General features: G+C 32.3%; 1 protein-coding gene and 1 long non-coding RNA gene across 3 annotated transcripts; one reads left to right on the forward strand and one right to left on the reverse strand.

The window, feature by feature from the left end:
* Window positions 1–1,724: 1,724 nt before the first annotated feature.
* Sk2 (Sphingosine kinase 2) lies at window positions 1,725–27,136 on the reverse strand. Of its 2 annotated transcripts, XM_017905585.1 has the most exons (8): window positions 27,065–27,136; window positions 26,056–27,002; window positions 10,057–10,408; window positions 5,428–5,796; window positions 4,330–4,577; window positions 3,949–4,044; window positions 3,168–3,307; window positions 1,725–2,269 (listed from the first exon to the last, which is right to left on the reverse strand). In XM_017905585.1, the coding sequence occupies exons 2-8, from the start codon at window positions 26,609–26,611 to the stop codon at window positions 2,081–2,083; spliced, it is 1,950 nt and encodes a 649-aa protein (XP_017761074.1). In that variant the 5' UTR covers window positions 26,612–27,002; window positions 27,065–27,136; the 3' UTR covers window positions 1,725–2,080. The 2 variants fall into 2 exon arrangements, with proteins under 2 accessions (XP_017761074.1, XP_017761073.1); XM_017905584.1 differs by having other exon boundaries at window positions 26,056–27,128.
* Window positions 8,488–10,125, forward strand: LOC108551424 (uncharacterized). Its single transcript, XR_001890480.1, has 3 exons — window positions 8,488–8,538; window positions 9,756–9,895; window positions 9,974–10,125. It is a non-coding gene; the product is annotated as an uncharacterized LOC108551424 (long non-coding RNA).
* Window positions 27,137–27,924: the final 788 nt, after the last annotated feature.

Consider the following 27,924-nt stretch of genomic DNA (forward strand, 5'->3'; position numbering starts at 1 on the left):
TGAGTGTAAGACCAAAAAACAGTAACTGTATATACGTTATACCGAAAGACTGACATTATTCTCATGCGCCTAAATATACAAGATTTGAGCACTATCGCGATTAAATCAATACTGTATCGCCGATATTTAGACCGGGTAACAATAATAACCTGATAAAATGCATATAAATTAAAAAAATCGGGATTTTTATATAAAGTCGATCGAGAAGATCGAATTAATTCTTCTGTGCTTATAGTGGAAGCCACGACATATAAATGCTATACAATCATTCAAAAGATACAGCATATATGTGCACATATAATTAGTGTAATAATGAACAAGAATTGAACGAAAGTGGGGTCGTTAATTCTTACTGAATTTTAATGGTATTTTTTGGTAAATAACGAAGAGAAAAATACACTTAATCATCGAGTTACTTAATGATACTTAGTGCTATTTTTATGATGTTAACATGAGTAAAAAGAATGCAAACAATTATTTAAAAGTATTTAATACAGTCTATTGAAGTGTTCTTTTTGTCATGAAATATGTTAATAAGAACTAAGTAAAAAAAGAAATAATGAGCATAAAAGGTCTCGAAATTCTCAAGTTAGTTTACGTTTAACAAAATTTTGTTACTAACAAATTAAAAAAGTATAAAATAATACTTTGTTTTTAAAATTTTATCATACAGAAAATTCTTTATTATCCGAATTATTTAATGTATGGGTACATCATTGTTTAAGCTGTGTTTTTATAAAAATATATTGTTTCCTTTTAAGTTCTATTATGTCTGAAATATAACGATAATATAGAATATTGTATTAGTATGTGTATAAACATATTCCTTTGTATGATTCACAACCTGTAAAAGAAAATGGATTGAACACTTTATTTTACAAAGAATTATTAGTTATTTATATATTCGGATAATAGAGATTCTACTGTCTATTATTTACAAGTTGTAGAAGTTGCAATAAATACAAAAGTAAATTATCGTTCATCACCAGTCTGCTGCGTAAATCGAGGATTAAGTGTATATTGTTTTATCAGTACGCTATCAAGCTTAACAATAGTACTTGCTAACTAGCTCAAAGCCAGTGGAATATTTTAAAGTTACACTATTGTGCGTCATATAGGAAACAGTCCAAAAAGGTACGATTTAGGCTAACGAATGGAATTAAAATCACTAGTTAACCAGCACTATTGAACCATATTATACGGGACGATTCAGTGACCATTTTCGAAAGTTTCCAGATGCACCATACACTTTACAATTAAGAAAACATCTGATTAAATAAAATTTTGCAGAACCTATATTCTTAATATACTATAACACATAATACATAGTTTGTAGATGTACAAAGGAATGTGAAATAATCAAATACATTTTAATCGATCAACTCGAAAATAATTTAATAAACATTTTGTTTTTAAGTTATGGTAGATCAATTATATAAATTTTTCAGATTTTAATTTTCATTAAATGCAAATCTGATCAAATTTTATTTATAAAATACAATTCAGAATGTAATTAAAAATGCAATAGAAATACATAAATTTTATCACATTCAATACGGTGACACAACAGTGTGACATCATCAGCATAAATCACTTCGAATAATTGTTTCGAAATAACTAAGTAAATTAAAATTGTATAAATAAATTGTAAATAAATGTAAATTATTTTGCGAAAGATAAGACTTTAAATCCACATTCTGTGTGACATATTTAATTTTCTCGCATAAATCACGCCTGCAAAATTTCGAATAACTGAATCGGATTATCCCGCACAAATAATAAATCTCTATGAAATAACAAATTGAGCTTATACAAACTGTGACTGCATTGATCTCGTTAATTCATATGTATTCGTATACATCTGATGGAATGATTTAACTTCACAGTCTAGAATGTACACCTACCGCAATTTTCTGAGCTAAATCGTACTTACGTATCGCGAATGCGAATATACATATTAATACAGTATTGTCACCAAGACCATGCTACCATAACATATACCTTATTGAACTTAAGGTTCTACGATTGTACCATTTGATTTCCATTGCTAGCTCCATACGAAGAGTAATGCTAATTTGTATCAAGGGGACATTACCGTTGCTAAGGATGGAAATATTTCAGCTTGTAAGGGTCCATAATCTACTCTTTCTCCATCCACTGTAATGTAGCCGTTTGCTCCTTCCTCTGGTTCTATTCGAAACGCCTTTACTGGTATCATATCAATGCCAGAACGTGTTAAGTGAGTACCACTACTTAAACCCAACAGGAACTAAAAAATACGGTAAATAATTCTTAAAATAATTTGTAAAATCTTGAATTAGTTTTACATTTAATTTAACTTTACTTAAACTATAATATTTCATTATCAAAATTTACTTTCCTTACTTATATTAGAATAACTTGAATTTATTATACATTTACTTAAAGTTTTTCTAATAAAATTGTTTAACCCTTTGTGATACAAGCTTTATTAATACAAGATATGTTTTAACATATGTCTACGCCTAATTGTTTAAATCTGCTGGTTAATAACAGCGTGATAAGATTTTAAAACAGTTCAAACACGTGATTAGCGCGTAAGTCTGTTTCATTCACTTATCGTTTATTTATTAAGGGCCATGTATTTTTAAAGCCTATTTCAAATCATAATCATGTTATATTGCTGAGAAAGCTTATAAATATATTTGAATTGCAAAAGTGTTCTCGGTTTCCAATGAACCGCCGCCAAACCATACAGTTGTGAAATATAATTGAATACCAAAAGCGCAGACCTATTGGTAACTTATTTCAAGTATACTTTTATGATAATGTAAAACCATAATAGTCATAAACTGTGAAAGAAATAATATAAATGGATTCGTATCTTTTGTATAAAAGATATTCCTGGATATCCCTGTATTTTTCTATTATTAAATTCATGGTTTATTCATTTTTCATTTTACTTAAGTTTACTTGAAATATTTCAAATTTATTTTATAATCTTTTTCATTGAAAATAAATCCATTTTATAGATAATTTATTTCCTGAAATAAGTAGATTACAAAAGGTTAAATTATTTTATAGATAAATAAGGAATAATCGTTTAAGAATAAACATCAATAAAAACGTCTCACTTGCTTGATAACGAATTAGAAACCGGAAATATTGTTTCTAATTGGACTATTTACCTGGAGCAAATTGGCTCGAGTAATTCCGGCTTTCACTATCATGAGCCAAATAATACCGTCCGCCAATTTGGCACGGGGTGCAAAGAAATAATCTTGGCCCAAATGTGACTGATATGCCGCGTGAACCATTACAAATTCTCCTGAAATTCGAAGCACACAATTTCATTAAATAATAATCGACATTCCATTTTCATTCTATTTATACTTAAGATAATACTTTACTGTAACATCATATAAATTAGAAAATGAAACGAAATAGACCAAAGTAGAAAAGAAAAATTCTTTTTCATAATTTTCAAATGGAAACCTTATTGAATGATAATGCTGATACATTTGTTTGCAATTACTCTTAGTGCTTTATCGTGTTCCATTTATGTTTATATACATTTTCATGGCCTTACAGACAGATCGTATCTATGTACAAATATGGGCCATGATAAGTAATACGACTTGTAACAACATTTGTCCTTGTTATTTTCAACGGGAAGTTAACGTAACAGCATTACTAAATTTAGTATCGCGGTAGACAAAGCTTAGCATTAACATGTAAGAAGGCGCAAGATGCATACAGACCATTAAGTGATAAACTGATTATTGTTTGAACGATGATCTGATTTCATATACATTAAGTATTAGATTCTAATTATTGCTAATAAGGAATGAGCTGTCCTTGCTATACTAATATAGCCAAAGACTTTTACATGATCGAATATGTTACTAAATTACGTAAAATCATTCGTGTAACTTTTTATTTAGATGCTTGTACTATTATCTATCTTACCCTGAATTTGAGTCCAAGAACTTGACACTTCCGAAGTTAGAGCAGGCAGCCTCGATGATGGTCCGTACATAACGTGACTACTGTTGCTTTCTACATCTTAATTATACACAGATTATTATTTTAGCAAGATATGTAATGATAGTGGCTTTAGAATAATTTAAATTAAATTTCAACTTAAATCTAAACTCAAATCCAAATGCTTTATTGAACTGATCTATCTATTCACCGTGTGTTATATTTCATTTTTAATAACTCATCTAAACATACGTAGAACGATTACAAGCATAGACATTAAAGTAGATAAGGTATAGATCCATTTAATAAAGCACAATAAGGAAATCGTTTCATCGAGATTTATTATCGTACGAATTAAAAGCTTACCAATTTCATCGTTATTTGGCTCGTCGATGCTATGGTAGCTAGAAATTGAACCCGTACTAAAGTAAGTTGATTTCACGGAGGTTGCAGAATAGAAGCTGTCTAGCCTCTGCCTTCTCTCGGCTTCCGTTTCCAGAGTGATACTTTCGTTTATTATTTCATTATCATCGTAACTATCAAACGACCCATCCAAAGTAGGGTCTCCATCGAGTGCATCGTGGAAGCTCTTCGATTCGCTGATTTTGCTGTATCTGACATACGGCGAATAATACTTTAGAAAGAACTGCATGTTTCAATTTTATTTCTATCTACGTGACAATTCATTTTAAATAGTAAAGATGTCTGATGATAGCATTAAACGTTAATACTAAATGTGGGTACGCAGAATTTTCACAGAATTTTCTCGATTATAGTTTTTATTTATTTTGCCACTAACATTCGCAAAAAATTAAATTTATGTCTGCAGCCTTTAAAAAAATTAATTATTTTTCGGTTTCAGAAAATGTATCTGTTACTTTGTAATCTAAAAATCACAAAGCCATAAGAGATTTGTTTACTGGAGAATGCAGATCGAAAATAAAATTCTTGGAATTCAAATGCATGTTTTTGATACATATTTTAAGAAATTTATTAAGAATAAATTTCGAAAGCAAATGGAACTTCGGGCAAAATATATTCTTTGTTATTTTAAATCCCAGCACGATTTCACCAAAACACCAGACTGACATATATATTTTTATCCAGCCTTGTGTATGTATTTTACGAACATTTGTGGCAGTTCTTTTTTCGGCACGATAAGACTTATTTTATAAGAAAGGAATGCTTATACCGGGTGGTATGTTACAAAACAGGTAACTCACAAATAAAATGCTAAAGTCACTAACTTATAACTTTTATAGAATACAAAAATCAACCTCGCTTAATGCAGAACTGATATAATATGATATAAGAAATTATAATATAACATTGAAAAAATAAAAAAACCATTCCTTCAATGTCCTACATGATATCGCTACTTATTTCAAACACGAGCCATCAAGATTATGAGACATCGTAGACATGCAAATATCTCAGATAACGCCTGATAAGACGGTAACGTACCGATCTAAATCGTCCCCGCAACTTCTTGAATGCGATATCTGCGCTTCCTTAGCATACTCGTTGTAGGCCTTGCTATTACCCAAATTCTCAACGGACGGCACTTTATCGCAAGGTAAATAAGACACCTTTCCTTTGTACGTTCTCAAGCCTATCAGGCGTGCAATAGTCCACACGGTGAATCTCTGACCACCTATCGCTCGGAGACGTTCGCTTTCAATGTCAATGTCGGCAAGTAAACCCCAGCCGACCGATAAAAATGAAAACAGAATCTGGTTTCTGGTCTCCACGCGTACCAAGTCCATCTGAGCTTTCTTGAACTTCACCACTGACAGTGCGCTGACGAGCAGCGGATTATAGTCGTACGGCTCTCTAAAACAGAATTTAATATGATTTCTTTCTCTGTTTTTTAATATCGTTAGCATCGATTATTGTTCAAATAAATCGAATGGAAATTTATCTAGAAATAAGACTGAGTAACTGAACATGGAGAAATCGAAAGTTGTAAAAAGATGAAAAGTGTGTGAGTAATTAAAAATTGCAATTAAGTTGCTCTAGTTTGTCTCGTAGAATGTAATTTGATACTTCTCGTATTTCTAAAAAAATATGACAGGTACGACAAATAATAATCTTATAAGATAGGATAAATGTTAGATACGAAGGTTGAATGATCTCATAGGATACATGTACCACACACGACGATGACAAGGCAAGTTATTTCGTTGAAAAGAAATTTTTCTTTGTCTTTGTAATTAAATCATTAACGTAATTGTTTATACGTATTTCGTTGATCAGAATTAACAATGTTGGCAAAAGAAGCAGAAACCTTCGAAGTTTATTTAAGGTATACGTTCATTCAACATTAGCTATCTCTTTGAACAAATATGTAATAAGTTCACAACATAGTGATGTTATTAAATACATAATGATTTCACCATAATATTGACAAAGCTATCGATATTTATTATTTTGCAAAATACTAATTTGTGTTCCTCTTTTTTCTTATAGTGTTCTTAATTAATTTTATTATTAGATTTATAAAATATTTATAGCTTTCGTTAAATTTAAATTCTGTTCTGTGAAGTAGTTAAAAAGAAAAGTATCATTGCCTTCTTTATTTTCATTTTCGTATTTGAAATGTTTTGCAAAAGCCTTTGTTTGCTATTCGTCATCAGGAATCGATAGCAACGCACAAGTGACCATGAGAGAAAAATAATCGACTACCTCGTCTGACTATCGCACAAAGAAAATCGAACCTTTTTTCAGTCATTATTCCACGATTGCTACATTTTTCTGACAATGACAATTCTTTGCAATTGTTTATTTCGCTGGATACGAATTTAAATAAGTACCTGCAGCGTTATCGTCGCGTTTCATCTAATTGCCTTTCAGTTCTCAATGTAAAATCGATATCAAATTACTTTAAACAGGAAACGCAGGAAAATCTCAACTACAGCTCCTTACGTTTAGTTCCAACTTTCTTCATCGCGATAACTTCTATTTATTCTTCACGTGAGCTCCACATCATCCGTATATGGAAAAAAAATTCAAAATTTGTATACAAAACTCTCATTAAAATTTTAGATATTAAAAAAAATAAAAAAAAAAAAAAAGAAAAACACACACACATAAATATTACAACATTTACATTATTTTCGAATGTCTCGTAAAATAAAGCATAATACTACCCAGAAAAGTGACGTCAGAAAACCAAAAAACGTGTTCACTGACGTCGATATGGAACGAAATTAAGCAAGGTTATTTACAACGCTATTATCTGTCGTTGCGGCTAAAGAATAAAGTTTGAACAAAAATTGAGGACACGCGTAGCCGGTATAATGATCGGCTTGTTGTGCACGACCTCACCAACAAGCTTGCTCGAAACGACAAATACGCTTGGAGCCAGATATTCCATGTTAAAAATTTTCTCAATCGTGCGTGTTTCACGTATTATCCGAATCGTGAATTTTTCTTCTCTGTTCCTTGTTATGTATCGTTTCACTTCGTGTAATACGATACAATCTTAATTATGAATTAAAAGAGACACTATACGCGGTGGCAGGAGATATCAAAACATATTAGCATTAAACATGCCTGATTAAGAAGCCTTTTAGTTTCGCGCTGGTATCGTAGCGTTTCCTCGGGTTACATAAGAAATCTAGCATCATTCGATACTAACTAATTACAGTGTAAACCATGAATTTTAATCAGTACTATCCATTAGGTAATTCTTGTAGAGTTTACATTCTTTAGAATGAATCCGTAATCGAAATTGTCACCTAACTTTTATCTAACTTTTAAGGTGAGAATAAAGCCCCTAATCTTCTTATCTTTAACATGATATTTCTTTTTTAGCCTTGTGTCTTTTTATTTATTTGACACACTTTTCTTTCTTCATAAATTATGTCTTTTTAGAAAAACTCGCAACTTTCGAAAACTGAGGTCGATAGAGCAGTTTTGATTACCATATTTCTATAATTACCTAATAGATGTTATAGATTAAACACTATAATATAATATCAAGTTATCAAACAGCGTACCCTCTTATCACAAAGACGAACTAACATAAATAATAAGTATTTTGTAACGAGTAGAGTGCCCTTTTATCATATAATAGCTATACAATTTAAATACTCGTTCTTATGAGTAAGTAAATAAAGTGTGAAAAATATTACAAACGAATTATCGTTTCTAATATTTTCATTTCCTAAGAAATTATTTTTAAATTCGAATTTTCTATTTTGAATTCTTAGGTTTGAAACGAAGTTTCCGTATGAATATCACGGGCAGAAAAGCACGATAAATGTAAAGAAAAATATTTTACGTTCTTTATGGACAAATTATTTTAATACTAACACTGCGTTTTCATTTACTTCCAGGTGGAAAACTGGATTTAACTTGAGAATAACTTGTATAATATTTTATTTCGAATTTTTCCTTTCCTTTTCTTTTTAACGAACTAAATTCTACGAGTGACACCTGTGCAGTTATAACCAGTAATAACGATAAGTAACGAAAGTATATGAATATTCTTTTTTCCAGGAACTGATATTTACGTGTCACCTGTTTTGCACTGAAACTTGTAATGTGTTCTACAAACTTCCGGGTTAATAGGTGAGCAATCAACAAGCGGGAAAATCCGCATGATTCTTTAAATAAGTATGAAACTCACGGAATCTACATCTACAAAAAATCAAGCTAGTAATTTTTCTGTTAACTCGATGCTGAGTAATCTCAGACACTTCAACTATCGCAGAATACAAAAACATTACGTCGATATCTAATAATATTTCGAAGAACAAATAATTGAACACTTGTGATAGATTGGATTATTGTTATTATATCAAAGGAGGATAAGAATTTAAAATTATTGGACTAGCTCGACACGTGCTTTGAAAAGATATCAATTTCATGTCACGATATTCTTTCATTGAGCGATTTTTATTTATTATTAATAGCTACCTTTATTTTGTTATTAATAAACAAATTATATACCACTCTGAAATTATGATATAGAATATCAGAAAATTTTTGTAAGAAAGATAGCAAAAGCTAAATCGAAGATAATGAAAGTAAATCGAATTTGTCGAAAAATGTAGGGGCACGTGTAGCACCCGGTACTTTAATGGGTAAATGAAAATTAGATCGATTTATTGGTGGGTTACGGTACTTAAAGGAGTTATCACTCGAACGATAAAAATCGTGAAATTTTGTCACTTGCACGCCGACGTCGAACATAGCCATTGATAAAATGCAACCACGTTGATTGGAAAATTTACAACGCATCGAGTTAATCATCGTATCATAAATTTAAGCCAATGGACCTTGAGTGTCCCAGTGTACGTATAGAAGCATAATAAACGAATAGAAATTTTCATTTCGAGTATTGTTAGTCGTAGTTAAAATTCGCAGGCTAAACAAAGTAGAATGCATATACCAGTGATAAAGTTACAGTTCGTAGATTGCAACTTAGCTGTCATGAAATTCATACCAATTTACAGGATAAATTGGCAACAGTGATGGCTATTAAGACATGTTATGTCGCGCACATTTGTATAATTAACCCTTTGCACTGCAACAATATTCGATACAATGAACCAATATGGTACAGATCGACGCACTCGCCTAACTAATGCTTTCTCTAAATGGACCCACTCTGCGTCTCCTATACGAGACCCGATATTTTATAACAATCTATCTGCGAGACCATTCAACCTTCATGTGAAATGCCTTTTCAATAATCTCACGTTTATATCACAGAACTATATTACTAAATAATAGATGTTTCAAGCATTTCCAAATTCTAACACTCTAAATCTCTGTTGTTTCAGGACTGCAGAACTGTACCAAAGGAAGTTGGAGGAATGATGACCAAGTAAATAATCAAACGGGTATAAAATAATACAAGGAAGAAAGCTACACACGAGTGACGAATATCTTCAGGAAAATTTGAATCGAAGCACAATTAAAGGTACAAAACCGTTGTTTGTTAAAATTGCAAAAACACCTCTCTACATGCATGCAAATAAACCGAACGAGCCGGTTGCAGGCGGAAATAACGACTTCCTCGGAACGACCGAGCCAGACACATAAAATAAATCACGGACCTGGATGATCCTAAAAGGGACTCACTGTTTAGCGTACGCGATGGATTTCGCCAGGCCATTACCGGAACCGCAGGGTATCACGCCAAGGGGTAATTCCTTCAGTGTTTTCTCCCAATCGGGCCTCTGAAAAAGCCCATTCACTACCTCGAACACGATACCATCGCCCCCGACCATCAGCAGGCCGCTCCATTGATAGATGTCCCTCGTACGCACGAACTCGCGAGCGTAATTGGGACACTTGCTGATGTGAACCTCGTAAAGCCTCTCGGCTTCCGATAGAATCGGATGGATCCTCTTCTGGAATATTTCTCGACCCCTTCCTGGCCCTGACTTTGGATTCAGCAACACCAGAATCTTTCGTTGCTCCCCTGGGCATGCTGCAATTTCAAATTAGTTAAAACGTCTTTCCCCTTCTCTCTTTCTCTCTCTTTATTTTTTTTTTTTCTTTTTTAATTTATATCTTGTAATCTTAGATGGCATAGCGAAAAGTTCAGATATAGGATGAGACTAGTAAACCAAAGTTTTATTATTACGTAGGATGTATTTTACACTTGGAAACATGGAAATTAAAAATTTAGAGTCACAGAAAGTTAGAATAGAATTTTACGATGAATCGCATAAGGTGATTTTAAAGTGATTATTTTTTAACGCATTGTCAGTCCTTTGTGTAAATCTAGTAAGGCTGTTCGCAATATTTTACATTGTGTTTTTGTTCGAAGGAATGTTCTTTCACGATGTAGTTGGATAAATGTGAATGTAGCTATTTCCTAACATAGAATTCTCTTGTGGAAGATTCTGGAAATGGCTATTCAAGAACAACTTGTTTACTTGGCAATGTATTGAGATACAATCACTCTTATTCGTGTTAAACATTCGAACGCTTACATCTGATTTGTTAGGAAACCACAGGCATATTGTAGAGGCTGCAATTCCTGAACATTTTACACTGATCGTTTCCTCAACAATCACGTATATTTTTAACGTCTATTTCAAAATCTCGCGAATAATTCATGATACATCCAAGATTGGTTATATATCAAATGGTTATAGCCTTGCTATAATCCATATTTATTAGAGATTCTTTCGATACCTTCGAGATCTAAAATATGTTTAAATATTCCATGATAAAACTTTAGACAGTTATAGCCACAGTTTTAGGCTTCTTTTTATTAGAACCACATATTTTGTACACATTATGTATATTTCATTAGTTTCAAGAGTTAAAATACGTAAGAATATATAACAGAATTTACGATATAGTATAGCTTAATCGCAGATGAAATATTTAATCCCCAGTGACAATGATTCATATGAAACGAGTAAAGCAATTTTATTAGTTTTTGTTAGTTCTAAAATCTAAAATATTTTCGACAATTTCTCTGACAAAACGTTGATCCGTACGATCTTATGTAATAATAGAATGATAATCGTGAATGAAGAAAATTTCTATGAAGCGAGAAATCTCTGGACGATTACGTGACATGTAACGCAACGAGCGTGTTTAATCTTTGGAAGACGCCGTTGCAGGCGCCGCAGCAACCCGCTTTGCGGAGATTTCTCCGCAGTTCCGTCGCGTTCGATTATTTTCAAAATTCGTAGTTAAATGTATCCTAATGCAGATCTGATTTTTGTCTTATCACGAAATTTTTTATTCGCATTTTCTCCACTGTTTCTTCTTTTCTTCTTAATATGTATAATATATACCTTTCATTAGCTTAAGCGATTAACATTCAACTGCTAGTGATGTACACACGAGGATACCTGCGACCGAGTTAACATACGATAATCGTGGGGGGAAGGAGCCCCCTACATTGATTTACAAATTTTGACATACATATACATATATATTTCCAATGAAACTTGTCGATTAATTGGAGCATTGAACATTCTTATAATTGACGTGCGATAACAATGATTTACATGAAGTATTACCTCGTTCACGATTAATTGAGGTTGAAAAATGACTAAAACGAATGGGAAATTAAGTGGAGAAAAAATAACAGAACATTCTTTAATTCATTGCCTCGCGTGATACAATTGTTTGAATAATGGAATTATTAGTCTATCTCCACAATCGAATTATTCGCGATAATTTCTCGAATAATCGTGCTGATAATTTATTAACCGAGTAATGGAGTTAATCTAAATATGATTCACGTGATCGAATGTTACCCTAATCGATATTCGAGTGAACGAACTCTCGTCTCGTTCTGATTAGAAGAATTTTGCTCTGATAAATTTCATGCCAAATTTGACTACATATAAAGGTTTGTTTTCGCCAAAATTTGTACAAATGTCCGACGCGATTCGATAAAAGGAATTTTACTTCAGCGATAGTTGGCATCTACATAAAACTCAATGATGTTGAAAATGTTTCCATCCGAGTTTGTGAAACGAGCGAGTCGACCTTCCGAAAAAATGCGTCGTTTAGATATCTGGGAGAAAACTCGAGGAAATAAGTTCTCCAAAATGACGACGAAGAAAAGGCGTATATGAGACTTTCGCACGTAACTGTTCTAAGCTGAACAATTTGAGCAGACTATTGATCGTATTTACGTAAAGCTAGTAGTTATGCATCATTAAACGCAAGTGGAGATAAACCAGTGAAAGTGAAAGTAGAGATAAACCAGCACCAACGATAAAGCCCTGAAGTCGAGAGAAAACTTTCGATGTCGGTCGCGGACATCATTTACATTTCATGTGTCATTAATCATCCTGTGATTTCTTTTACATAACTCGATAAAAATACTGTCACAGAGAATTATAAATTATAATGATTTAATCATCGAATGTGTGCCTGACGTCTTTTTACAATGTCTCTTCGCGGAATTATTTTAAAAAGAAAATAACATAAGTACTTATATGATTCATTTCGTAAAATTTACTTATAAGATGTTTAATTATCGGCGTGAAATAAAATTTCGTTTAATTTAACTTAAATATTCAAATCACTACTGTATCGAGTAATTCTCCATTTCGTTAACTACCTAAATCAAAAATGATATTCTATATCTCCGAAATACGGAACCGCATGGAACAGGTCTAACTGAATTTAATTTTTGTGTACTTAGTTTTCATGTTTCACTTCCGCGCACATAAACTTCAATTTCTCTTAATTGCATCATAGAATCATAAATAATACATAAATTACATTTCTTCCTAATTTCACCATAGAGATACGGATATTGTGTAATAAACTTCACTTCGTATAAATGGGTAATCAAGCTTTCGAAACAGTAACTGCATTTTATTCCAAATCGAGGCAAAGTTATTAAGATTATTTTGGAAAAAATATAGCATAAAAATACCCGATTGAAAATTACAAACGATCTCATCCCTTATACGATATACGAAAAGGAATATATATGTATATATATACCACTTAATCCACAAACTTCTATTAAACTTATCTCTAACAATAGGTTCTTGATCTACACGATGTACCATGGTATTATCAAAAATAACAGGCTGTCCTAAGTCTCCCGAGCAAGGGTGCAAATCAATTTCAACCTCTCCAATTTCATCACGGAACCATCGGCGGGCCGATGAACAACAAACCGGGAAGCTTCCGATCGCGCAGCTGAACAAGCATTCGATAACCAGGAGTAACGCTGGAGGATCGGCAACGAAATGTAATCAGCAATTTTATATAGGTCATTTTGGATTAATTTGGCCAACGGCCACATGGTCCATTGCTCGTGAAAAATGTCGAAACACTATTGGTGGCGACGTAAAGACGCGACACACGCTCGACCCAATTGTTCTTCTGTCTCGGATCTTACATACACGCGATTTTGGCACATTCGGATTGCGTCGATACCATTGATAAGGTCGTAAATATAAGTTTTAGTCATATGGACGGTGGCGTGGGATAATTGCGTGAGTAATGCGCGACCATCGAGAGATGCAATTGTTGAACGATCGTTACGTATAGAGTGTCCCAAAATTCACGCAAGATTTGAATTCTGCGTTATTTATGCAGTAAGTGTTGCCAACGATAAAGAAAAAATAGCGTGATAGCTGACGGTTCAGGGTTATTAAAAATGGAACGCTACATGAAAGAACGCGTCTTTATTGTTGAGCAATATTTACAATTCTTAATTAAGAACCTGTGCTTTCCATGAAAGTTACTTCTTGCGTGAATTTTAACAAGATACTTTTAACATTTCCGGATCTCGAACACCATTGAATGATTAAGCTTATGTTACGGTTTTGACTTCAACGCGTTTACCGTAATTTTGATATAGTGAGATCTGTTTGATACTCGGGTCGTATAAAACAGCGAGGAAAAGTCGATCTCTCTCGGATAATGTGTGAAAAGTTACGACGATAGTTTGTATCAGAACAAAAAATTTGTCAAAAATACTTAATAATTAGGTATAATTATTTCATCATTTGAATGAAATAATTAGTTCCAACGCGATAGCGTTCAAGTCAAAGCAATACTTAAACGTGTCCAATTAAGAAACGAAAATTGAAAATTATTTTCCCAGCTCTGGTACATTCGCATGTAAAGATGTAGAAGCCTTTTAAGGACCCGAAGATCACTCGCGAATAAATATTCAAGCTCCACTCTCGCAATCATCGTACCCTCGTGTTTCAACGTTTCAACGACGAGAGGATATTCCGACTGCAAAGCGTGTCTGTCACGTTTAGAAATTAGGATCCTGCGAGTGCACGGGCGTGCCAGAAAGCTCGAGGACTGTGTGCAACCGTCTATGTATCACGTTTATGCGTCGCGAGGGTGAGTACGCTTAGGGGGTGAACGGTGCGTGATGAGTGAAAGTTTAGACCAGTGTTTCCCAACCTTTCTCTCGACCTCTTTTATAGCAGCCAAATAACCCGCGACCCTTCTTACTCACGTTTGCGTAAAAACGTGTTTTCAATAGAGAAAAGAAAATGGAGAATTTTCATGGAGGATGAGCTTTTCAAAACATAATTTTAACTTGACAATTTAATTTAATTGCTCTGACACTCGGTGCAATAATTGTACTTTTATTTCATTCTTTATTACGATATTTAACGCAGTGAAACTCGGTCGGTTTTTGAAATGCGAATGAAAATACGAGGGCGATATTATTTGTTTGTTTACTATTGAGATAAATAAATAAGTTTCTAACATTGAAAATGCTCATTGTATATGTTTATATGTTTATATCAATATTGCAATGAATTGGAATAAGTAAGTGTAGATATTCGTGGCGAATATATAGCGAAAATGGCTAGGACGGCTTCCAAAGAAACACATTGCAACCCTCTTAGTGCAACCCCAATCCACGAGTAGGGAATTCAGAGTTCACGGAATACCATGAATAATAAATTATTGGATATCCTATTCGAATCTATCAATTTGTTACTAATGTAATTCTTTGTGATATCCTTCCCTAGGGATTTACCATATTAGAATATAACAGAAGCTTGGGTTCCTATATAAATTGTATTACTCTACTCAAAGGATAAAAATAATAAACAATAAAAATGTCGTATGAGCGAAAATAATTATACTTTTTATAGTAAATTATTTATAGTAAAGACAGCAAACGTGAAGAAAATGACAATGATCTTGATACAACTAAAAATAGATTAACGATATTCACGTTATGGCTTACTGCATTAATATTACTTAATAAACTTAATAGCACGTTGAGATTAATCTTCCACCGATAGAGATAAAACCTCGAAGTACAAAAATATACAGTGCAAATTTGAATTGTGTTTTATTTTACTACGAAATATGTTGTACGATGCGGACCAATATTAAATACCAGCACCGTGTACCTCGAGGTTATTCTCAAAAACTAATGTGAATTATTGAACTGCATCGATTTCAAAGGAGTTTGTCAAAAGAGGAGCAGAGTAGGTGGACGGTTATTTTCGCCAATGCACGATAAATCAGAGAGTGACGTAAACGGAATGCAGAGATATAGTGCAATGTATTTATTACGAGACCTCGCGAACAACCAACCGAGCGTTAAAAAACCAACGAAAATGGCCACGTGAAGTTTGGAACTCTGTGAATCGACAGCTTTTACAAATGTATCCTCTTGATAAAAAAAGGGGGAAAAAGTAGAAAAGAAATAAAAATCTGGCGTAAAAACGCAAGTTCTTCGTATGTATTTTTAAACGTGTACCATTTCCTTTCGCTTCGTCCTTTCTTTCAATCTCGGAGTACCATTAGAGTCACCTCTTTTCGAGGGATTCAAGCACGTTCCATCACGGAACATCATCCTAGCGGAAACGCACCATGGGACTAATGGTCGAACATTGTCATGTAGGATAAATCTCTTCCTCTTTAGCCAATATCGATTGCTTCTACGTCAATAAAGAGATATAAGTTGACTCGCAGTTTGATGTAAACCGAGACTTTCTGGATGAAAACAGGATGTCCTGGCAAACATGATATTTGAAATATTGCCCGAACTATCGATTTCGTGAAGCTATGATGAAAAGAAAGTTTCCTTTGTTCTTCCAGTGGGTTACGGATAAATCGAACGATCAATGATTCCTTAATCTCGAGCTGAGTGGAAACCAATCGAATTCTACACTTGGTACTCGTCTATAGTCGATCGTAGAGATACTCAGGCATATGTAAGTAAAATTAATTCTTCGTTTTAACTTGTTTATATTCTCTTTTATCACTACCATGAATACTTTAAATGAACAAGAAACGACATTATACGAACACGTACGTGTCATGTATACATAAAATTATATAATATATAAAAAACTTTTGTGGTCGACTGTACGTACAAAATAACCTTTGAAGACATTTGAAAGATATGAATAATAAATATGTTTTTGTGTGTTTGTATACGATTATAATACACAAACATATCTGTATGTAGCTGTAGTATATAAATATGTCTGTACCTATTCATAATATACAAACATATCCGAGTATGCGTGTGAGATAATAAACCTGTAGTAGGTATAATTTCATCGGTGCTGGTAAATAGTAATGGTACAGTGGTGTAGTATTCATAGTAGTGTACTATCGACCAGAAGACTTTGTATACGTGCTATAATTCGATACTTTGCAACACGCAATATCGAACGATACATGTTCTGGCACTGTGGGACTTGTTTGTATATTATCTCGCTAAAGAATATTCAATACGTCAAAGATCCAAAAAAGTTACGGCAAACAAGTGCTTGAAATTATTATAAAGGAGAGAGAAAAAAAGAAATGAAAAAGAGAAACGAATAGACCGATATGCCATTTAACCTTTTTCATTCATTCGGTCAGAGTCTGCATGTCGATCAATTGTTTCATTAGCATGCGTCGTGCAAGTACCCTAACTCAACCGTGAAACAATATACAGTTATTTTTTTATTTTACTTCGTGAAGCGTTTCATTCATTAAAATAATATTTCGAATAAACTAAGTACTTTTCTCGATTTGGGTTCCATTAATCGAATTGATTTGTAAAATTTAAAGGATGCTTCGTAATCGCGATGTAAAATTAAAAATTCGGATAATTAATATCTACGTATCTTTATATTTTTTATTTTTATTGCAACAGAGATACGAAATAAAATATCACCCCATTTTGCAATGTTAAAATAACGCGATATTTTTTGCTGTTTAATATTTCTAGGAGGAAAATTAACCGCGAAAATTATGACTGAAATTGATACGGAATTTTCGTTTAGAATGTAAGTGAAATAATTCAAAATGCAATTATAGTTGTATATCGGGGATGGATCGATACAAATATCGACGTGAAAGTATATGTGCATTTTCTGTGTATATTTACAAACGTGAATAAATAACAAATATTTAACCTGAAGTAACGAGCTATCAGCAGACAGAAATTATGACAAATATCAAACGTCGTTTCACTGTGACTCGTGATAACTTTCCTGTCTCGATGATAAATGCGTTAAATTTTTAGAAAACTTGAAACGTCGTTGTGTAAGTGTAACCGGTCTCAGTAAGCAGCAAGACCAATGCAAACATTTTCTATGCGACGTAATTGACTTTCTTTCGGCTTGAAAATACTAGTGTAAGATATTTTTAGACTTCGCCAGGTATATAGGTCCCGTTAGAGTCTGGCGGCCAGACGAGTCTCGGGAAGTCGGGGCCAGGCCACGTGAGGTAGCCTCGCGCAACCCCGGTTTTCCCCATTGTAAACTGGGGGTGACCCGTCCGCGGGCACCTCTCGGGAAGGGTCCCTGCGTAGGTGACCCTTCGCAGAGCCTAACCTGAAGGAGGAATCTCTTCCACCCCAGAGCGTTACGTGGGGGGAGTTTTCTCCTCCTTCGGGGGAGGTCCTTGCCTTCCAGACGGGCTTAAAAGGGCCCGCTCTGGAAGATAGAGAGGGAGTTGAGATAGTTTCGTTAGACAGTGCCTTTAGAGAGTTCCTTAGAGAGAGTTTTACGTTAGAGAATATTCGGCCGGTTCTGACTATTAGATTATTAGAGCATTAGAGCCTCCCTTACAATTTCGGAACTGGGATTATTCGTTTATTACATTAGTTCGTGATTGAAGTTTCTTCGAAGATTTATGAAACAACGCGATGTAAAGAGGAATGAAATAAAAACGAAATATTTAATAAATACAACTTCTGAGGACTATTTTGATATAATTTCTAGAAATTATTCGTCATTCCTGGCTAATCGTAAAAGTAACACAGATTCTGATCATTGAAATTTTTTACAAATAAAATTGTAACTGTTTCAATGTAATTTTAAACAGTTTTGAAAATTTCTTACAAAATTCTAAAAATTCTAAAATTCTTTCAAGTTTATCGATTAAAGAAGAACAAATCCCAATTATTAAAGATTTGCACCGATAACAAGTAATTTGACAACTGCGACAAGAATTCTGTTTTTCCAAGATATAATAGTGTGTTTTCCAGCCAAAATTAATTATTTGCACGAATAAATTTCCCTAATTTATTTTAAAGTCCTTTTTCTATTGTACATTCTTTTCTACTGTGTGCAATGACAACGGCAAATCGATTAATTTTTAATATTTTAAAATTCAATACATTATGAAAGGTCAAAATAAGACATTTATATGCACAACTATTAGTCATAATTCTATGCGACAGACGTAGAAGAATAATTTTCTGAACATGAAAAACGTGTTAGTCTTACTTTTAATTATATGTATATTTTCTTTTTCATTACTGTTAGACATATGGAAATTAAACGACTCTACAATATTTATATCTTCACACACTAGTAATTTACGTATAATTTATTTTTCATTTATTCATTGACTCTACAATATTTATATCTTCACACACTAGTAATTTACGTACAATTTATTTTTCATTTATTCATTAATTCATATTTAATTTTTAATCGCTAATTTAAATTCAATTTTTATGTATAAAAAGATTTCTGGTGTCTACAAATTAATTAGATAACTTCTATGCTATTCTAAACAATTCAATCTCTCTTATAATAGAGAAATTATTAAAAGTAATCAACAATTGCCTCCTTAATTACAGAATGAACTCATCATTTCAAATTTGATTCAAGTACCACTAAAGCTGTCGATTGAGACAAGCAAATAACAGTAAATTCTTCACACTAATCGTGCATTTCAAAATAATCAAAGGCATCGAATAATCCGTTATCATCGCTACATCAGATCTTTTCCATTTTAATCGAGACGAATCCATTAGTAAAATAGTCTATCGAATAACGTAGGACGAAAATTAAAGAAAAGGAAATATTATTTTCCAAACATTCTTGACAATAAAGGAACGAATTTATTAGACATATAATTATCGCCATTCCACAGGTTGTCGGTGTTATTAAAGAGACAAAGTTTTGGCACTGATGCAACAAAATCTTGGAATCGAGATACCTTTAAGAGCCTGAATCGCAATCATCTTATAGCACGTTAATAAATTTCTGTTCTATATCAGTTGAGAATATCACTCGAGAATTAACTGATTGTTCTATAACATCTGAACTATACGTTGTGTGAGATTAAGTACTTTAATTTTGTAGTGGATTTATTGGCAAATTATGATACGAAGTGATATACTTGATGAATCTAACACTCGACCTATCAAAGCTAACTATCTAAATGAACTATCAAAATGACTGGTTTCAATACCTTTATCTTTGCGAAGATACTGAAATCATACAGCTGATTTTGGAAAAATTAATGTTGTCCTTAATATTATCTATGTGTTAATTTATATTTAATATTATCTATGTGCAATATATTTAAGGATATATTACAGTACGTATATTAGTACGGTAGTTCTAGTATTAAATTCTTAACTGGTATCGTTGAGTTATTGAGACTGATAATAATTTCACTTAAGATTGAGCCAGACCACTTATTTATAGAGTGCCTAATATTTTATTCGTATTCTGTATTTTACACGACAAATATTACTAATCTTTTAGTAAGTAACTTATATATAGTCTGAAATTAACTTAACCTAAACTCCAGTTTGTATTAACCTAAAACCTATGACCCAATAGTACCAATCTATGGTTCACCGAAGAAGTCAGAAACTCGACGCGTAACGATTCAAGGTCAATTTCTAAATTGATTTCCAAATTGATTCCCATCCAAAAATAAATTATCGTTTAATATCTCCGTAATCTCACAATTAAAAAGACGAATAACTCCAACACTAACTGATAACAATAATGAGTAAATTTTTCCACAGAAATTAAATTCCTTTCATGGCAGAAAAAAAGATGCATCCTCGTTACTGAATAATAGTATTATATACACTAGATGAGATTATACGATGCTCTTGGCTGTGTTATGCAATTGAAAACGAGCATTTCATGCATCAGGGCGCAGCATAATGCTCGTAGTGACGAGGCACCAACAATTCTGCCGCCATTATCAGTCCATGCTAATTATTTAAAACAGTATTCCACAAAACAACGATCCAACAAGATAAATGAAATAGAGTAAACATAACATCACTCGATGACGTATTCGTTTTATCTCTGCTTTATCTCCTTCCGGTATAATCAATTCTCACCGAGTAATCATGGATAGAAGTATTATAGAATAATCTCAACCATGATTATGATAATCTGCGAGCAGTAATTACCTTGGAATCATTTTTTCACGTATATCAATTATTGTCAAGGTTTTCTTTTCCTTTCTTGATCCTAATACCATAATCACAAGGTCATCGGTAATAAGTTAACATATAACAGTGGTTCCCTATTTATCGTCATTCTTAAAGTACGCAGTACAATTGAGTTTCTTTTAAACTATCAACTAGTCAACTTAGTAGTCGAGAATTTCTATAGTTCCTATAGTTACATATCTAAACGTTTCTAAGAAATAGTTTCAACTAGGTCGATTCTAATTCAAACAAATGAAAGTATAAAGTAAGAAGATTAATATAAATGTAACGAAGCGTAAAAAGACGAGGAATCGTAGAGAAGTTGAATCATTATTTCTGGATGAAGTACGTCACTTGCACTTCAACGTCCTTTTTGGCCTAAATCTTCCGCATTCGGACAGCAATATTCCCGATTCTTGATGTTAGCATCGTGTATTTCATTGTTCCAAAGTACACCTTATTAGTTTATTTCGCGAACGAGATCTACTTTTAACTTTTCCACGGAAAGTTCCATTAAAAACGACGAGTTACGTATTCGGTAAATATGGGACTCTCGCGTTTCATATTTTACATCGGATTGCTTCTATTTGTGTGAACAGGTTTTGAAATGAAGCTAACTAACGTGTAAAATTGCGTACAACTGTACCCTTTTGTTTCCAAACGAGAAAATAAACGCGAAAAACACCGTGAACGACGAAACAAAAATAGAAACTCAATCACGTTCGAACAGGGAAAATTAAAATATTTAGCGAATACCTGTCGAGATATTGAAAACAATGGAATCTGATACTGCATTTAACGAACAACATATTTACGAAGATGAGAATTGATAAGCCTCATTATTATTGACAGTAATTTTTTATTTGTGTGTTTATCTTGCCTTATGTGTTTATCGAGTTTCGATTATTAACATAAATAACTTCACATACAACATTCCAGGTAAAATTATAAGTGATACAAAAAGATGAAGACCGAAGGATTGATGAATTCTAATGGGCGTATTTACGTCTTCTGCTATGAATTTCGATTATTCAGCAGTTTTTAACGATCTCAAAATGGCCGCGTCCTGTTTGCGTTTCGTTTGCAACATGAGTAGTGCCATTATTTTCAGAATTTACTATGAGGAACATGTTACAATAATGTAACATGTGGAAATAGATACACAGAAATAGATGTGCGTATGTCACATGCAACTGGGACGATCTACATTTTCAAAATGGCTCGAGATGGGGAAAAGTATCATAAAGGAAATGAAATGGTATGAAGCGTAACATATTCTGTTTATGCATTTTTATGCATAGATGCGTCCAAAAGATAGAGCTGAAACTTTTTAAATAAAAACTTTAGACTGAATTAATCGATGCAATATTTCGCTTTTTACGAAAAGTTATTGAGATACTTGTGCTTCAAGAGTATGGTTTAAAAATTATTACAGCTTAAAGTTTGCTAAATTATTCTGGTGAAGAGATAATGTGGAATATTTATTATGCTATTAATAAGTTTTCGAGTGAATGTTCTCCAATATTTTTTTAACACAGAAATCATATCGCTTCTCGTAATTTTTGTTAATTAGTCATTTATTTATGCAGTTAATTACCGATCATTAAACCTAGTTAAATTTGATTTACATAGGAGTAATTGAGTAAATTCAAGATAATGCGAGGATACAGTTGCAAGGATATGATGATTGAAAGACAAGAATAGAATGATTTGAGAGTGTGAAGAGTGACGAATGCTGAACAAATTTGTGTTGTAATAACTATTTTAATTCCAACGAAATAAAATGTACCCGTTGTCTTGAAAATAATCTTACACTATAACGCATGTTAAAAATTAAGTATATATGGTATGTATTTATGTATTAGAATTATTTATTTATGTTAATTAATTCTGAAAGTATATACCTGTAGCTTATTTATATTCATTGAATGAAGATATATATTTAGTAGTAAAAAATAAATGGAAATAGCGAAAATAATGAATATGTATAAAAGATTAATTAATTAAGACAGATGTGAAGCTAAATGAAGTTGTAGCTAGGATAATGCATCTTCAAGATAGTCTAATGGCTTTATTTAATATTACCTCGTTTAAAGCTCTGTTTTTCAAGACCATAACTCACTCACGACGATTATCATTATCGCGTTATTACCATTGTCTCACAAATGAATGTAAAATGTATGTAACAATGCTATGATTGACATTATTGTTGAATTAAAAGCATATGTATCGAGAAAGTAACAATTACATCACACGAGTATCCAATAACCAATCACACCTTTGTTTTTACCATGATTTACTTATTTCTACTCTGTATAGATTATGTACTTTTTCTTCTTATGCATTTAATTACTTTAATTATAATTTCATTGCAATATACGAAAAATTATAATTTCAAATCTATTTCTTATGTAAAAAGTAACAAAACGACAAAAAATGTTCGTATTTTTCAATTCAGTGTTAAGTTTCTTTTTTTTCAAAATTGACGATACTTAATTTTTCGAACTTAATATTTCAATAATAAATTACTAATACAAAAAGAAAAAGATATATACATAGTAAAAACAAATATTAGCTTTTCTTTCTGACAAAGCAGTGATAATAAATTCCTAATGAACGTACCGAACGCTTTTCGACCTTTAATTCATAAATGGGCACAACTAAATTCGACTGAAAGATGTTGCATAAACCTCATTTACATATTTTAGCAGGAAAGAAGTACGCGATAAATGCTAGCCTTTGTAGCTTCGAAGTTTGTCTACCATTACTGCTATTTCGAATCAGCAAATAATTTAAAAATAAGATAAGATGATATAACCTCCTTTCCGTTGGTTTGTGATGTGCAAAATATATCTAATGATTTCTACAATTTTATGCATAGGAAGAAATATAACGAACGATGCATTTATAAATATTGACAAATTTTCTATGAAACTATGTTGACCATCGGTTTGAAAATACACAGCTTGATGTGGGAAGACGAAGGAGCAGAAATTCTGCAAGAATTACAATTCAGAAGTGAAGGGTAACGATTGTTCTGTTATGCTCGTGTTATGTATGCAGACCTTCTGTTGTGACAAAGAAATTGATGAGTAAAAGATATGAATGATCATGTGTGTCTACTTTGTTCCAACAATTGAAGGAATAATTCTAAAATACATTGTTCAAAACACCTGAAACATTCCGTCTTCAAACAAATAAACCTAAAATAAAGGAAATATTTGAATTTGATATTTTCTCTGAACATTGACTTGCATTTGAGTTTTATATGCAACAAATATCTTTAGAAATATTGGTAGATATCTACGGATATTGAATATTCAAATTGCTTTCAATCCAATTAAGGTAACGAGCATAAAACTTGGCTTTATCAATATTTTTTTTTCAATCCACGCCTCTTCCCTGACGCAAACGCTTTTTCAGCAGTACATCCAATGTTCTAATGCATTGCACCAGAGGAAAAAATGCAGATATTGAAACGCCCATAAAAATATATACATGCATATAAATTTTTCATTTCCAATGAATGATATTTCCGTGATATTGATAAACGTGGCACGCGAGAGAATAGCTACAACAAATTTTTGATTATGTATATATCTTACAGAAACAAGCAATTAAAAGCGATAAGAATCTAAACTTTGTCCAATGATAAATTTTGTTGATCGATTTTAATTTAGGGTAATCTGGAAAATTAAATTCCGCATGAAAGGATGTGCCAAATTTTAAATCAAAATATCCTGAATTAAAAACTTGAAAAATTTAAATCGTAGTGACTTCGTAGTAATCTAAGACGAGTGTACGTGAAAATCCTTCCGTATATTTAAATTAATAATATTCATTCTGAAATTTTTTTTTAGAAAAAAGAAACAAGAAATGGAATGTCCTAATGTTTACGTTAACGAACCAACGCAAAAAATGTATAACTCTTACTTATATTCCAATATTCCTCTACGTATAATTAAGAAGATTGTACATGTGCGTATAATATACTTTGTAGCTGGAATCACATAATCGTTTCTGCTGAATCTCAAATACATTAACCGCTCTAAAAATTTAAGACACTATAATCGTTCTTTTGTTTTAACATTAGCTTGGTAGGAAATTAGATGAAATCATATGCAATTTATTATTAAAAAATTGTGATAACATTATTTAAATAATATTAATATACCAGGTTATTAAAAAGTTAACAAACAAATAAACGAGTACTATAAATGATAAAATTTTAGAATGAAGATATTTGTTTGGTTTAGTTGACTCAATAATATACGATAATTATACGAAAAGTGATGTACAAAAAAAGGCATTCAATTTTTTAAACACATACTATTATCTAGATCTACTCGAGTAAAGAAACATTGGCATTTGGCCTGCATATGTTAGATATGCGATAGAAAGCTCTCCGCATTCCGATTCTTTGCTCTACATGTACATTTTGAAACTCATATATATATATAAACAAGATATTAAAATTTAAGCGAAATTATATCTGCAAATATAAATTTTAGATAACCTCCATATAAAAAAGATAAGGGTCCGATGTATAAATTATATTCAAACATAGAATAATTAACTGCATATTAATTGAAATATTAGTAAGAGATATTTTCTACTTAATTATCTGCCATTTTATAATACCTTTTTCCAGTTATCAGCTATTTTGTTCTTGATAAGGTGTGTTCGCGTCATCAAGATTAGTATTTAATTTTTAATACCTCTTTAATTCGGTCATCCATAATATCATAATTGTGCAAATAAGAATTTTAATGAACTTCTTTTACGTTTAATGATTTCATAACCTAAAGCGTCGATTATCTAACGTTATTGTGGTCAGCGTCAAACAAGTTATTCGTTTCATTATAAAAAATAAAAAAAAACACAATCGACGATTGTGCAATTTGTCAAATTGCTACGTGACTGTCTCGTAATAGTGGAGAAAAAAGACTTGAACTCACCACTAATCAACGACTCAAGGTTCTCGTGACTGGGACTCATAAAACTTTTAGGCACAGGCACGCCAACAATGAGACATTTTATAGCTAATCGCCACCTGCTGGCCTCCCGTAGATTATCCTCATACTTGTCAAAGCTGCGGAACCGTAGCGTTATCGTGGTCCTTTCTCGTCTCTTGATACCTTTCATGCGTGCCTTCTTCAGTGTATAAGCATAAATATAAAGATAGGCCGAGGTATCGAACTCGTCATAGCATTGATACGCTTCCATAGGCTCGACCAGCTTGAATTGAGACCTCGAGGTACCTGGGCCACAAACACAGCTTCCCGCGCTTTTGCGTTTCGAACGCATACATCTGCACCCTATTATGTCGTTTAAAACGATCGTTTCAACCTTCGTCGCGCCATTACTGTCCTTTTCTAAGCTGAGACCCTTTTCTGTTAGTCTCACCTTGTAATAGGTATTTTTCTTGGATGTAACGTAAAAGGTTTCCTCGAGAAGAGTGCTAGAATGCACTTGGCCATCGTCCTCCATGACACGCTGATGATTGTCTTTCATTCAGTAAGAAATATGAATCACTCTGATAATCATACCATAGACAGGTCATTATCATGATAATTAAAGCACACGATAAACAGACATCTCTTTTCTTTGTTGATGAAGTTCTCTTCCCTGTCACCGCAAGGAATTGTTGCTTCGTATGAGTTCATTTAAGGAAAAGTATTGATGTCCAACCACTTAACGACTTAATTTTCGCCCGTAGCTTCTTTCATTCTCTCAGGCATTTTTCTATCATTTAATTACTCGGCCTGTTGTGTTGTGAATTTAACGAAGCACGTGCATTTATGGAGTAATACACTTGTAACATTATCCCTCGTTAAAGGATTCGTTTTACAAAAGGATGGTACTCGAATCTTGCTCACGTAATACTGTGGAGGTTTTTCTCAAGCTGTGTACGGATAATCATAAGAACGTGCTATTCTGAATTGTGATTGAAAGAAATTATCTCACCATTATCTCAGCTATTTCTGTACTTGCGCGCATTCGAACATTAAACTGCTTCGAACACACCGAAGTCACGGCATATACTGTTTATGTGAAACTTGAAACCTGACGGACCAATTACTGGAACACCATCAGCGCTATCTTGTGTCAGGAAATTGTACTTACAATAAATGTTTTTTGGAGTATAAGAAAATATATTATGAAGGTGAAATTTCATATGTTTAATTTTTAGTGAAAAAAAGTATTTTCAGTTAAAACTTCAAACAGTATTTCATGTTCCATTCATAAATATTTTAAGTCTTTTCTTCTAAATTGTTAGAACTAGTTATTTTTATGTATTTTCTGCATTTTTATCATTTTGCTACGTACATGTAAATAGCATGAATGCATTCTTCTTTGAAAGTATAAAGCAAATATTTAATAAATATGTAAATAACGATTATTTTGATTGACTATGTTAATTAAACACGTAGCTAACACTATACTAATAGATTATAAATAAATTAGTAAAGACGTGAGTCTGATTAGAAAATAAATATTTTTTTATCTTTTACTTCAAAAATGCGCGAATTATATACTGGTGTGATAATTAAAAACTTTAATTGATATTACAATTGTTTTTATCGTTTGTATTGCATTTATTACAATCATTTAATTACTGATTTTAGTAAATGGAACACATTCACTATCACACATCTATTACAAATCAATTCTTGTTAAAAATATATCAATTAATATTATATAGTACTTTTTTCAAAACGTAAATAAAATAAAAAATTGCATAAACAAAAACTAATACATATTATATTAAAATATAATTCATTAGAAAATTTTGTATAACTGAATATTGAAATTTTATAGTACTA

This window comes from Eufriesea mexicana, unplaced genomic scaffold (assembly GCF_001483705.2).
Source record: "Eufriesea mexicana isolate 0111107269 unplaced genomic scaffold, ASM148370v2 scaffold3966, whole genome shotgun sequence".
NCBI lineage: Eukaryota > Metazoa > Arthropoda > Insecta > Hymenoptera > Apidae > Eufriesea > Eufriesea mexicana.